This window comes from Artemia sp. Qi Xiang Cuo, chromosome 1 (genome assembly GCF_049724085.1).
Source record: "Artemia sp. Qi Xiang Cuo chromosome 1, ASM4972408v1, whole genome shotgun sequence".
In the NCBI taxonomy this organism is placed as follows: Eukaryota; Metazoa; Arthropoda; class Branchiopoda; order Anostraca; family Artemiidae; genus Artemia; species Artemia sp. Qi Xiang Cuo.
In genome coordinates, this window is record NC_142794.1 from 91,803,787 (window position 1) to 91,819,372 (window position 15,586).

A 15,586-nucleotide genomic window follows, 5' to 3' on the forward strand; every position below is an offset into this window, starting at 1 on the left:
ATGAATAAAATCAACCCATAAAAAAAACACCACTAAAATAAATAGCCCCTTTCCATGTAATGGTGAAAGGGTAAATGAATAAAAAAATCTCACATTGAATTTCAATTCAAAAAACTAGATTTTAGTTCTTTTTATTTAATGCCTTTTAAGCCAATCACTTACCAGGCCTGGTATAAGCATGGGCACTGTTTCTGTTCTGTTTTCAAAGTGCCTGTTTCTATTCTGTTCATGCAAAAAAAAGAAACAGAACAGAAACAGATGACCTTTTTTTAGTTGCCTGTTCTGTTTCTACAATAGCTATTTCGTCCTGTTTCTATTTTTTTTTCCTACCTGTTTTTCATCTGTTTCCAATTTTATTAAGTAATTTACCACCCCCCCCCCCCTCCAAAATTTTTCTGGCACCCTCATTCCGTTTTTTTACTCCTGTTAAGAATGAATTTGTCAATTTGGTAACTATTTACACCTTTGCCACATTGGGTTCCCCCCAAGATTTTGCTCATTGGCGCCCTTGTCACATTGGGCCTCCCCCAAGATTTTGCTCTAGATCCGCCCCTGAATGTTAGTTCCACTAAACCACTTATTTCTTACTCTACATTATTCAATCAATTGAACAGTAAAGTTGCACAGATACTGCTCAGGTGAAGTAGGATACAAACAAATCACCTATTACCGTATATCCTGGCTGTGTCCTTGCATTGTGTCCGTAGACAGTGATGCAGTGTCTACGGAAGAGGGTGGCGAAAGTAATGGAGAAGAACAGTGGGGAGCTGGGGGTCTGTGAGAAAACGAGGTCGCAGCACAGGCTATATATCCATAAGAGTCTCTATCTCTCTTGACGTAAAAGTGCGATGGAATAGCACATTGGAAATGATTGAGTCTACAAAAAACCTAGGGAGCCTGGAAATAGTTTTTTTTTACATTCGACGAATGCAACGATTCTATTAAGAGTCTCTGGGTTATGTCTAATAGCTGAACTGTACTATAAGCTACTATTACCGTACTTTCTACCATGCATAATACAACTGTATTGATAAGTGCTTCTTCATATCCAACTGGCAGTCGAGCACAAATAACCTAAAATGAGCTTGAGCTCTTTTCTAATACTAGGGCTGGTGATACTCCCATCGTTGCACTTCTCAAAGAATTCATAGTCGTTGTGTTAAAAAAAAGTGTTTTATGACAAGCCTTCATTTTGGAAGTAACCTTTTTCAAAAGGCAGATTATCTGGATCCTTCAACATTTTAAAGGTTGTCACTTGGGAATCGTTATCTGGTCCCTCAAGCTTTGACACCATTACTGTAGGATAATTAAGTAATGATGGAGAAACTGCAAGAGAGCCCACTCCAACTCGTTTTTGTACTGCTGAAGTCCATGACGCATTGGCAGAGTCCGGTGAGGAATGATGGTTCTAGTCGTTTTTGGATACAACAGACTTCAAAATCGTAAGACGCTCCGGCAGCGTTAGCAACTCTGTCGTAAATACCTTAAAATCTTTTGAGGAGAAACTGCTGGTCAATCTTTCAGAGTGACGTAGAGAATTCCGGTAATCCTTTTTCATTAATTCGCATAAATACAGTAATGCAAATTTCTAAAAATCCTGGGGGGGGGGGGGGTGTGCATTTTTCTTATATTACACCGTTGAAATATTGGCAGATTCAAAGTTTCTAGGGAAGGGATGGGGCTTGGCTAGGAAATAAAATTAGTATTCTTGGATTGTGTAACTATAGTTAGTTATAATTGAGGGTGTCAATACTTCTTCTCCTTTGGGAATACACCATGAAAACATACCTATATGATCAAAAGCATGTCCGCTCGCATTCTTAAAACGAAAGTTTAAAGTGGTAACAATTTCTATGATAAAGCAAGTGCATGCGTTGAAGATTTTTCTGCCGCAAAGCAACGCAAATTCTTGAAATAAGTTGTCAAAAAGTACAACTTCTATTACCTCTATTACTCCTACCACAACTACCTCCTTGATAACTGTGTTTACCATTACTGCTATTAACAGGATAAAATAGAAGCTGGTTGGTACTTTTATCAGGACTACAACTACCGCTACTACCAACACTCATACTACAATTAGCAATGCCATCACTACTCTTACCAAGACGAATAAAATTCCTTCCACAAAAGCTCCTAGCAGGACCTATTCTAACCCGACCTCTAATGACTATTTTACGTAGACAGTTGCAAAAATTGGGACTACTAAACCTAATGTAACAACTGCAACCGATGCTTCATATTTTTCAAAATCTCTAAAGGGCTGGTGAAAAATCGCTAGAAATCTCCATTTTTTTCAATACCAAATCCCTAAGAGCGTCCCATTTTCTGACTTTTCAAATCACAAGTAAGGCCTTGTTATGCAGATTTTTAAGATCATTTATTTGAGATAACTTATTTTGAAACTAAAGACCAGTTACTTGGACTAAGTTATCTTCTTTTGACGTTTAAAAAAATACTTTTTAATTAACAACTAGTTCGGACTTGATGGATAGATTCCTGCACCACACTCTAGGATCTGGGCCATATGAAGGAAAGTTATCCGTTGATAGATTTGTCAAAATAGGACAAAAATTAGGAACATTTAGATTAAAATTTGCTTAAGATGTACTTCAAAAAGACAAAAAAGGTAAAAAATAAAACAATGCATAGACATTGTTCATATTAGTGTAGTGAAGGGCAATAAGGCGTAGAGTCTAATAAGACGAGTAAGAGAAATGGACTTCAGGTCAATTTTTATTGATGGGAGACCAATCAAATGGTCTGCATTGATTTGGTCAGCATGTCACGGGTGGATGTGGTGGTGAAAACTAAAAAAATAGTTTTATTTAAAAAGTTAATAAATAAAAAGAATTGACTTTTTACGCTAATTCTAAATATGTAAAGACCATTAAGCTTAATTTTATACATCAAATGCCACGCACCAGGGAAAATTTGCCTGATTATCGAAGAATGGAGAAAACCCCCCCCCCGAAAAGATAAGCTATCTTAATGAAAATAACGTCATTAGATTCAGCATGTTAGAGAACCCTACTGTGGAGGTCTCAAGGTCTTACCTAGAAAAATATGGAGCTTTGAATTTTTACCAGAAAAAAAGATCATGAATGGGTGATTATTTCGTTTTTTCTTCGTTTTCAGGGGGTGATTGTATCGAATTATTGATCCTAGAAGAGCGGGAGAGGGTCCACATGAACGGGAATTAAAAGTTTTATAGCTCTATTAACGTGAACAAAAAGATTGGTCCAAGGGAAAGTGGAAATTTTCTGCCATTTTTTGGCATTAAACTAATTTTACCTCATGGAGGACCAAGTTGCTATCGATTTTAAATTCTAAGATAGCCAATCAATTTAAAAGTATCCAAAAACTGCGTATTGAACTTTCCAGTTAGAGGGGTAGTAGTTCCTCACAGTTGCGCATTCGTTCCTGTAAAGTCACGCAGTCCATATAAGTAAAGGTATTCATTCTCTTCTTCATTTTTTTGTAATACTTTCTCTTTTACGGCTCAGTTTTGGATGTGGGGGATGGCTCCGCAACGGGAAGAGGGGTTTCCGAGAGGAATCTTCAGTGACAGAGAAATTTTCTGCGGGGGGGGGGGGGGGATTTCCAGATGGGTGGATTCTCGGCGGATGGGAATTGTCTGGGGAAGGGGGTGATACGCCTGTCCCCTCACTAGAAAAAGAGTGGAGTTGTTTTTTGGACGGTTCTATCAATTGGCTCAGAAATATTATGGACATTTATTAGAAAATGTCGTCTTTCCCAACAATTTATATCATTTCATGAGAAACATCCTACTCCTCTAAAAATAAATAGAATTTACAGAGGGTTAGGGGGTGCATGGGCACCCATAAGTGGGGGGGGGGGCAGGGGGCACCCGCACCCCCTGGCTGAATGATGCTGCCTTATTTTTATATTTTTGTTCTAAGATTTCTCTTATATAGCATTAAAAGTGCCAATTAGACGAGGTTTGCCCCTCCCTGGAATTCAGCTTATGGGCGCCCATGGGGGGATGGGGTTCTAATAGGGATACAAGGACATAATAAAATTAGTTTCTCTTACATTATCAGTACAAACGTTTATAGCTACTGGCTAATAGCAGGACTTTTTTTCCCAGGATCTGGTCCAGGAGGTTTACGGTCTTGTTGCCAAGGTGCACTTGGGTCTCCATAAGGGGTGTGGTTGATACCCTGTTCTTCGAGTACTCCAACATTTGGGTCATACTGGTTATTCTCTAAACGAGTAATTAATCTCTCATCCTCCTCACCAAATTCACCACCCATCAATGATGGTTCACCGACAACCATTACATCCTACAAAAAAAGAAAATTAAAAACATGAAAATTACAAAACATGACAAACAAAACTAAAGAAAAATAAAAAACATGAAAATTAAATATATTAGGGAACATTTGTATCGTCAAACTTTCCGAAGAACACACGTACATAGGAACATGCGAAGTTTCCAAATGTGCTACGCCAAAATCCATCTTTACGAGGGCAGTCCTTCAATTTTTTCTTAAGATGTTGCACTAATAATAACAGCAAGAATATAAAAAAATAAGCATAAAACAATAATTTGTATTCGATCAGAGCTAGGGATTCCTTTACTGGTCGGTCAAGTTTTACCAGTGAGCCTGTCAAGTAACCTCTTATTTTTGCGCTTGGAAACTACACACCGGGGCCATATTCAAGATTTTTAAAGAAGGGGGATTGGAGAGGGTGTTCGCTCCAAAGGATAGCTTCCCATGGACTGCTAATTATTCTTCAGCAAGAAGTGGCTAAGGCTTGAACTATACCTTCTGTTTTTTTTTGAAAAAGTTGCATTGTGGAAAATCTTCCACGTTGGTTTTCTAGGGAGAGAGAAAGGGGCTGAATCTAAAAAGCCATAAGCATCGCAAGCATATTGCGGCTACATAAAGAGCGTGGAATACAGCATAAGCAATAAATTCAAATTTTTCATGTTCCCGAAAAAGACTGTGTGCTGGATTAGCTAGGGCTCTAAAATAACACTAAGTGAGAGGTGCATAAGCCATGCTGCTAGATATGGTTGTCGCCAAACCATTCTTACAAGAAGAGATTCACTATATACATAAAACTACCAGTAAAACTGGCTAAAGCATAATAATATATTGGCACTTCTGATGTACCTGCCAGTGTGAAATATGTTTGAAATAATATAATAATAAAAATAATACAATTAATTAAAATAAATAAAGAGCTACATGACAAGTAGAGACCCCTCCTCCCTTCCGTTCAAATAATATAATAATAAAAATAATACAATTAATTAAAGTAAATAAATAGAGCTACTTGACAAGTAGAGACCCCTCCTCCCTTCCGTTCATCTTCTCTGTAGTTATACAACTTTCTCGGGTGATTACTCCTACAATGCAAGAGCTTAGTCAGAAAGGTAGGTTATTTCAATATTTTGTGAATAATAGTGATAATTTCAATATTTCTTCAATATTATCTGATAAGACAAAGCATGCTCATAGAAGTTGAACAAAATTTTGATTTTCAAATTTTGAAGATTGGCAAGTACCCCCGGGATGAGCCCATTTATCTCAACCATGTATGGTACTGATATTAATTATAACAATACTGCATTTCAAACTAAACACACGAAATAAATTTCAAACATTTTCTCTTACAACTTAATTAAATTTAAAATTATTAAGACTTTCAGGAAAGAATATCAGTATATAATAAACTGTTAATCCTCATTCATTTATTCTATTCAATAATCTTGGTTGGGATCTTGGTTATAATCTTGGTTGTGATGTTTTTTCCTTGTTGTTTTGATGCTATGAGAAATAAATGAACATAGCTCGAAATAAACAATGCTTTCACAAATTGCCTACGGATTGTTCTGGGTACCCGGCTGACTAACCGTATTTCAAACAGTAGGCTGTACGAAAAATGTGGTTCAATCCAGCTTTCTAGGGCTATAATGAAAGAAAGGTTGAGATGGCTAGGACACGTTCTGCGGATGAACGATGACAGATTGCCGGAAAGTGTCCTTTTCGGTCAACCGTCTAGGGCTAAACGAAAGCAGGTCGTCCTCGTCTCGGGTGGAAGGGCGTCATAAAGAAAGATTTAAAGGAAATAGTAACTTCCAGAGAGGGTGTAAAAAGGGAGGATTTGAATAGATTGGGATTGAGGAGGAGCGTGGGTAGCTGTGCTAGCCACAAGCGGCTTGGTGCTGCGGTGAGTTGTTAGTAGTAGTAGTAGTAGTAGTCGCTGAAGTACAAATTATGTTCTGATCTGTACAAGGTATAGATGGCGTTAGCCCTTCTCCAGTTTGTGGTAGTTTCTGCTCACTTTGATTTTGACTTAGTTATCTATAGTAATTTCTATTCGTTTTGGGTTTCATTTATTTATTGATAGTGATTTGCGGTAGTTTTACGCTTAAAAAAATTTCTGACTTTATTTCTGCTCATCTTTAGTTTAATGCAGGTTCTTTACTTTTTTGAAAACTTTTATGCAGAAAAAGCTTGTTTTTAATTAATTATTTAAAACCAGGAGCGAAGCCAGAAATATGCAAGGCCTATAATTTAGCTGAACAACAACTTCAGACCCGTTGCATGCGTTATAAACCAAGTTTACATATTCTCATAGGCCTGATTTTTTTTATTGATAAAGTCATGAAAAAATTATACCTTTATTCAAGAATACATTGAAATTTAAATGAAAAAACATAGTTCCAGCAATGTGAATCAAATCATCGGTAGTTACTAAATATTCATCATCAGTCTAGTGTATAAGTTTCTAATTTAATAAGCAAGTTTGTGAACAAATTTGCGAAACAACCCATTCCCGAATTACAAAAAAAAAAAAAAAAAAAAAAAAAAAAAAAAAAAAGCGTATTAAATATATTTAAAATTTTTGGGGCAAAATGCAATTCTTTTGTTTTTGTTTAATTGGGTTCAATTGGTATGAAGTATAAGTTAATCTGGGTTCATCGAGTAATATATTATTTGATTCAGTAATTATTATTATATTATACACAACTTGTAAATATGGGCTCGTCCTTCCGAAGTTCGACACAAAGGATCTAGTCGGAGAAATATTTTGAACATGCATCGAGAGAGACCTGTCTAAGCACGAGACCCCCGTCCCTCCCAGAGAAACATGAGGGTCTCAGTTAGAGGTCTGATATTCGAACCCGATTCCTATATAGCATGGAAATAATAAAACATTAGTAGAGGAGCTTGCCTGGGATGCTAAAGCAAAATTCGGGCCAGGTGATCGCTTCTTTGAAGGCGGAGCTATTGGGTTTGCTCCAGCACCTGCACCAGCTGAGTTGGAGCCTTTTCGCTTTCGTCGCTTATTGGGAGGTCTTTGGCTTTCCAAAATAGAAAAATACTATCATAATATTTGCTCAAGGGACATTATTTATTTAATTCTAGCACTAACGTAACAGAAAAAATTATAATATAGTAATTTGATTCAATAATCTAAATAAGAAAAATGAAACGTCATTAAAGACCGTTTTTAAAAAGAAAGGACTTAATGATAGTAGTTATAACAAAATATTAGGAAAAGTAATAATATTTCATTGTTCTTTCAAGAATTACGTTCCCATGGATTGGAGCTTCGTATATTTTGTTTCACATATGGTGGTTTTCATTGGATACAATAACGAGTTTCTGTCCTGAAAACAAAAGGCAGGCGTGCAATGGAAGCAATACTCCCGAAAATGGTTTGAAGGAGCTCACTTCCTTTCTCTAGGAAACAATTAGCCTAATTAGCCACTATCTTCAGACAGTCACCGTCTATTAGCCTCTTCAGACAGTCACAGTCAATTAGCCACTGTCTTGAGACAGTCAGTTCTGGGTCGGAAAAATTCTACTAAAATTTTTTTTTAGGGATCTCTCAAACATCAAAAATTGACAGAGGTGAATCAAACGCAATTTCTTTTAGCACAAATTTAAAACATAAATGGTATTTAACATAAGAGTTAGGAAACAATAGAGTATTAGTCTTCAGTGTTTCTTTCATGGTGACTGAAAGGCCTCTAAACCTCAGAACCTCTTTGACTTAAACCTCTAAAAACGTCATACACTTAGCTCAACTACTTATCATTATAATATTAAAGAAAGTTTGTCCAGAAAAGCAATTGTTTACGGTGAACTGAAACCAACATAGCTGCTAAAGCTCCTTCTCCTCCCCAATCTGTTCAAAACTTCACTCTTTACCCTCCCTTGAGGTTCCAATTTCCTTTAGCTCCCTTCTTATCACCTCTTTCCGCCAGAATATAAAAAGTAACTCAATTTTGATTATTTTAAGGTAATAGTCAGCATAAGTCCCTTACCATAGGACGCAAACCTTCTAACGAATCAAGACAGAACTGCAACCTGAACTAAAATTGTAGCATCAATATCATCTTGGAAAGAACGTGTCACTTCGATTAGGTTTGACATCAAGTAGAAGTTCATCATTCCCAAACTTAATCAACTAAAATTAATCTGATAAGTTGTCAATAAAAACTTATTAGACAGGTTTTTATGTGCAACATGGCTGGATCAAAAATAAGAGAAGAAACTTATGTATCGGAGTAGACTAATTATTTATTTATTCAGACAATGAAATATTCTGTGATAAGTTATAAAATATTTTACACCATCTTCTAAAGTACTGATCCATCTCTATTTTCCACATCTATATTTAATTCCCCACATTGCATATATAAATACATTTGAGCTATTTACATCATCTATTGGCACTGTTACTAGGCATAATAATTACGATCATTAATACAACTCTAATAAATTTAAGTCTATAATTTACTTTTACTTTCTCTATATCTCCATATCCTAGCAATTATATGTAAAAAAATCTGATCATCCAATCGTCTAGTTCTCCATACCTTGCTTTATTTGAGTAATCAATTGTCCATTGGTGTCATCACTACATAAAATTAATACAATCATATGTAGAAACTTTAAAGAATACAAAGGATTTTTACGAAAGCTTTGGTGCTTTTACAAAAGCTCTTTTTGCCAAAGGAGCCACAAATTAATACAGCAACTATGCAGTCTCCCAGGCAAGAACTTGCATGTATCTTATGTTTGTCAAAGAATCACACAACTTCGGCAACACGTTTTATTGGCGCAAAACAACGTTTGACGGATAGACTAAAACTAATTCGGCTGTGATAATTAACAAGGTGATAAAAGCCATTTTCGTAACCTTTTAGGAGGGCCAAAAAACTGAAAAAAGTTTGTCCATGGCGTGTGTCTCTTTTTCATCTTCCTAACGACGACATATACATAACTCATTTTTGACTGAAACGACATAAGTCACCCTTTTAATTATCACAACCGTCGGCTGTGAAGTAGGTTAAAAGTAGCGCATGTCTTTTTCTTTATCTTCGTAACGGTACGACATAGAACAATTCTGGCTGCACCATTCGATTCCTCGTGCTAAGTTTACCCACGACACATACATAACTCATTTTCGACAAAAATGGCATTTGTCACAGTTTTAAATATCACTGCTCAATTTCTGCGAATTACTTTAGCCGCAAAGTTTCTCTTTGGTGCTTAAAAAAAAATGTCTTTTTGGTGCCTTCTTGTGACTATAGTGTAACACCGGGAGACTTATGGATGAAAAAAAATTATCAATCAAAGATACACCAAGACAAAACAGCTAACTATGGCACTTACTTTTTGTAGTAAATACTAACTGTGGCACTTGCTATTCGATCGGACTTGGCCGCCCCCAAAAATACGACGCACCTGTTCCCCCACAGAAGTCAGGTCAAAGACACTTGAAGCCATAACTCTAGCCAATGACCAGGGTTATCCGAATTCCGCATGTTTACTTACTCATTAGAGCAATGACAGCACACTTGAAAACTGTATCATCCCTCCCAAGATTAGTCAGACTAAATGTAGATCCTAAAGATAATGAACTGTGAGCCAAGCTTCTGCGTTGCGTCAGATTTGATTGAAATACCATCCTCTTCAGATAGATGGCCGATAACAAGAATTAACAGATCTTCTTTCTTCCTCTTACACAGAGGTCCGATAATACCAGACTCTAAAGGCATAGGTAGAACTTCGACTATTCGATTTAACCAAGTATGGTTAAAACCCAAAACATCATCACTGACAGGAATTGGATCGATATTGGGTTTTTTAAGATAAAAAATAACAACAAAAACACAGAAACACTAACTTCAAACCTCTTAATTTTTTTGCTAAGAGCCAAGAACCTCTTCTGGTAGATATCCTGATGCAAATAATGTAGCGGCCCTCATCCCATAAAGAATCTGAATCAGGTCTTAACACCGAAAAGTCTTAACGAGGAAATTAGCGTAAACTATTTAGCGTTAATAATTAAACTATTTTAGCCTAAACAATTAGCGTAAACGTCAACCAGTTTATTTTAGTTTAATAACTATTCTCTTAGAGTTACTGATTATAAGAATTTATATCCCTCCTTTATTCACCATAAACCAAAAATCCCTTCTAGAAAATGTCCTTATGATAAATTTTCAAAAAACCCACTCCATTTCCTCCAAATACAACCCGAAGTGCAGCCGAACTCATCAAGCTGAAATAAAAACGTCAAAAAAAATATCAAGAACTCGCAATTTTACAAAAAGAAAACTCATATACATAAAACTCGAATTACATTTTTAAAATATTACTTCCTGAAAAATCTAAAACGGAAATAAAATGTTCATCTTTGGTTCTGGAAGAGACAGTTTAATTTTGTTTACAAATCCAGCATTACCCGAGCCCTAAAAAGATTATTCTCAGAGCAAAGACAGATTGGTTTGACTTTTTTATATATTTTATTTAGTAGTATAGGACAAAATGTTTCGTCAAGAAGATTACAATAAACTCTGCAATCATTAGAGCAACTTTTCTTCTCTGTTTAATGATCCCCATGACAGAAAAGAAAATCTCCAAAAGTTACCCATTGCCGTTGCCGAGATACAGAACTAATGATGAATGAATAACAATGACAAGCAAAATAAAAAAAGCGAATGCAGCAGCGCTATTCCAAAAAGAGAATGAATTAAGTAGTTTATTACAAATAAAATTTAATTTATTCTGGTTTCCAAAATTTCATAAAAGAGACTGGAGACTATTCCAGCAAACAAGACATCCTTCTGCTTCTCTAAAATAAGAAATAAAAAAATATAACTTCATAACTTCACAGACGCCGTAGCAGCTCTGGAAATAGTTCTTCGTTGACTTAATCATTCGCTAATTACCTGAATAATCTCCGAAACCTTGTGAAAGGAATTAATGGAGACAACAGAAGAGGAGAATGAAAACAGTCGTGGGAACAAATAAAAAAAAAGACGTGAAAACTTACCGGGAGGCGCTACCATACGTTGCCACTTCTGAAACAATGTGGTTTTCAAACAATCTCTTGGGCTTAAGGCGTAAGCTTTATGTATTGACATAAGTTCCTGCATTGGTTCCAAAATGACGCACAACTAAAAAATAAAAAAGTAAATCTAAAGGAAAAGCATTTCTTCATAATTAAATTTCAACTTAAAAACAAACATTTCCAAACTTTCCCCCTTTTCTCGTTTTTCAATAATTAAATGGTCGTCAACTCTTGAAGATATTATAACTTAGAAATTTAGGGGTAAATAAATCTATGGCCGTCAAGAAATATATGTCATTAAAATATGCAAGAACTATATACCATTAAACTACCCAACTAAATTAGATGTTATCGGGTATCGATATTTAATGAGAAAGGATTGTATAAGCAGCGCATTAACGAGCTGCAGGGATTTGCATGGGATCCGGCGTTGAAGTTTTGCACTTGCGACAGGATGATGTTGTGAAGATATACTCCAAAACCCTATATACGTAACAGTACTAGAGGGTGGGACAACGAGGGAGCCGTAAATGCACACCTCTTCCATAAGAATAGTATTTCTTACTTTATTTTGACGAAACTCAAGTGATACTGAAACTGAAGAAGAGCAGAATTTATCACAAATACGAGCGGTATAACCCCCTCTCTCCCAAGCTTCTAATTTTCAGCCTTCAGCCTAACTTGAAGTTAAAAAAAAACAATACGTATCTTTTCAAGCGTTGTCTTTAACATAATGCTCCCTGAATATATACACTCATTTAATTATTAATTGTGTTTCAAACAGTTCGTGGTAACGAACTGTAAGTAAGGAGCGACCCGGCTCAATGGTAACCGAAACTCTAAAAAACGGAATTTTGATACCAATAGATACATGAAAAGAATCAGATTTCAATACTGAATTCAAATATATAACTTTCATCAAGTTTAATCTTACCCATCAAAAGTTACGCGCCTGAGAAAATTTGGCTGATTTTCGAAAAAAGGGGGAAAGACCCCCTAAAAATTACAGAACCTTAATGAAAATCACACCATCATATTCAGCGTATCAGATAACCCTACAGTAGAGGTTTCAAGCTCCTATCTACAAAAATGTGGAATTTTTCATTTTTTGCCAGAAGAAAGATCACGGATGTGTGTTTATTTGTTCTTTTTTTTTTACCAGGGGTGATCGTATCGACCCAGTGGTCCTAGAATATCGTAAGAGGGCTCATTCGAACGGAAATTAAATGTTCTAGTGCCCTTTTTAAGTGACCAAAAAAATGGAGGGCAACTAGGCCCCCTCCCACGCTCATTTTTTTCTCAAAGTCACCCAATTAAAATTATTGTATTGGTTATTGGGAAGCATACAGACATTTTCAGGGAGAATTTTTTTCTGGTGGGGGGGGGGCTGGAGGAGGGGGTTACTCGGGATAATCTTTCGGTGGAGGATGTTTCTTTGGGGTAAGGGATATTTCTATGAAGGGGGCGCCGTATTTCCAAGCATTAAATAAAAAACGATCAGAAATTAAATTTAAAAAAAACAAGTTTTTTCAACTGAAAGTAAGAAGCAACATTAGAACTTAAAATGAACAGAAATTATTACGAATATGAGGGTGTTATCCCCCAAGTCTACTTCGCACATGACTATACAGTTTTTTTTTTAGTGCTGTCAAAATTGATCTATATTATAATTAAAAGGCCGGTGTTATTCAGGGGTGTGTGAATTAATTTTTTTTTTAACTTTCAACGTAAAAAGCGTGGTATTGACTAAGGGCAGAACCCCATAATATACTTAATAACATATACGTAATAAAAAAAAAAACAATAAAAAAAAACAAGCGATACGGCTAAATAGTTATCAAAACTTTTAAAAACGGAACTTTGATGTCAATAAATGTATCAAAAGAATGGGCTTATAATGCTTATTCTAAATATATGAATTTTATTAAGTTTAGTATTACTCATCAAAGGCTCCAAGCCTGAGAATCTTTAACTGACTTTTCAAAGAGGGGGGGAACATCCCCTAAACTTGAAAGAATTTTAGTGAAAATCACACCGTCGGATTCAGCGTATCAGAAATGCCTACAACATAGGTGTCAAGCTCATGTCTACAAATATCCGCAGCTTTGTATTTTTTGCCAGACGAAAAATTTACGAATATAGAAGTTCGTTACGTAAGTTAATTTGTAAATTACGTCAGAACCAAATTTAGAGACAGCCATTTTGCAAAAGAAAAGTAAAATTTTTATGCAAATTTTGTTTACTTATTCAATGACGGCGAGCCAAAACAAAAGCTGCATTAACTAAAAAAAGATCAGAAATTAAATAAAAAAAACAAGTTTTTTTAACTGAAATTAAGGAGCGACATTAAAACTTAAAACGAACAGAAATTATTCCGTATATGAAAGGGGCTGTCCCCTCCTCAACGCCTCGCTCTTTACGCTAAAGTTTGACTTTGTCTCACAACTTTATTTCTTAAAACAACAAAAAACTTTAGCGTAAAGAGCGAAGCGTTGAGGAGGGGACAGCCCCTTTCATATACAGAATAATTTCTGTTCGTTTTAAGTTTTAATGTCGCTCCTTACTTTCAGTTTAAAAAACTTGTTTTTTTTATTTAATAATATATAGGGTTGAAAGTAAGACTGTAAACAGCTAATTTTCAACTGGAACTTTTGAAAGACATTAGGTTAGTAAAACACTAGCCATTAACAACAGGTTAGTATTTTTATACTTCAATAAACTTTCACTAATGCAAAAGTTGAACTTTAGCATAAAGCATATAACCTAGCATGAGATTAGATAAGAAAAGAAATAGATGAAATATGAAAAAAAATTTCCTATTAACTCTACTTACAAATTCCTTGCGCCGTCAGGGGATTGAACCCGAAAACCTCTCATTATAAGGCCCAGCTTCTTCCACCACGCCGACACAAGGTATGTAATTGTATCATTTAGAGAAATTACGATGTAAAATTTTTGTAAATATATTGTAAACAGACATGGTATTACTCTTGTATTTACTGCAGTTATCAAGCCTCGTAGTTTTTACTTATTAAATAAAAAAAAAAATATTGTAATAAATATTTGCTTGATAAAGCTATCATTTTATGGAACATTTCAAAATGTACAGTTTCCCCTGGGCATTTGTGCGCAATTTAGTTTGAAATAAGTACAATAGAAATAAAGTGGATGAAAATACACATTTTCGATGAAAAATCAATGGATTCGTGAAACAATATATTTACGTATATGATCAGACAAAGGGGTTGCAAAAACGATGAATAGACGGATTTCATGCCAAATACAGCTAAAATGAATTGGCTGGATGAAAAATTATCAGACACATGAAACAATGTCCCTCTATCTATGACAAGAAATAAGGAGACTACGAATGTCCAGCGAACACGAATAACACGCGGATTCTATGAAGAATAATGTAAAGATGAGCTTTCCAGATTATTATTATTATTACAACTATGGCAGAAACAAGACTGAGTCGACAGTAAAGTTACGAAGGCCCGTTGTCTCCACACCCAAATAGCCCAGGCCCATCTTTTATCCCTTTTTAGAAGAGCCTTCCTCGGTAACGTCAAGGTGGATCTGGCTTCTTTTCTCACGCCACAAGAACCCTCAGAGCACTTGAGGACAATTTAATTTGGAATAAGTACAACATCAATAAAGTGGGTAAAAATAAACATCTTGAGTGAAAAATCCCCCCCCACCCCACCTGCCAAAATAAACATTTTGAAAGAGCTCCACCCACCAAAATAAACATTTTGAGAGAGCCCCACCCGCCAGCTTCAGACTGGCGACACTGCAGGAGGAGTCACAAACCACTTGCCAGCCATCAGCGGCAAACACGCTCGATCCACACAATCGGCGCAAACAAGAGAACTTCTTTTTCCCATCTCGAACGATTCTTCAGCGAATCGCTTCTTGTGTCACGGTCAAGGTATTCACCCCCCATGCAAGACTTTGGTTGCCATGCTTTCTTGATAAAAAAAAAACAGAAACAAAAAAAAACTATTGTACAAGGAAAACATCACCTTTTTATCTATGATAAAGAACAAAGGGACTATGAATATCAAGGAAACACACTTAAATACATGAATATTATTTGTACGCAAATAAAAATGCAACTTTGAAGAAAAAGAAACGTCTTTTCTTTACTGCTGTTCATAGTCAACCAATTATAGTCTGTCATTAAGAAATCTATTGTTCTTTCCACAAAGGTTTTGTTGTGGAATTGTATGAGAGA

General features: G+C 35.7%; 1 protein-coding gene across 1 annotated transcript in view; it reads right to left on the minus strand.

Moving 5' to 3' along the window:
• Positions 1 to 15,586, minus strand: part of LOC148956917 (LIM domain-binding protein 2-like) — a 60,200-nt gene that overhangs the window by 2,308 nt on the left and 42,306 nt on the right. The window contains exons 9-11 of the mRNA XM_089087763.1: positions 11,332 to 11,455; positions 7,213 to 7,346; positions 4,057 to 4,307 (exon numbers count right to left, since the gene is read on the minus strand). Coding sequence (XP_088943889.1) covers positions 4,080 to 4,307; positions 7,213 to 7,346; positions 11,332 to 11,455 — 486 coding nt within the window. The 3' untranslated portion in view covers positions 4,057 to 4,079. The remainder of the gene's footprint in view (positions 1 to 4,056; positions 4,308 to 7,212; positions 7,347 to 11,331; positions 11,456 to 15,586) is intronic.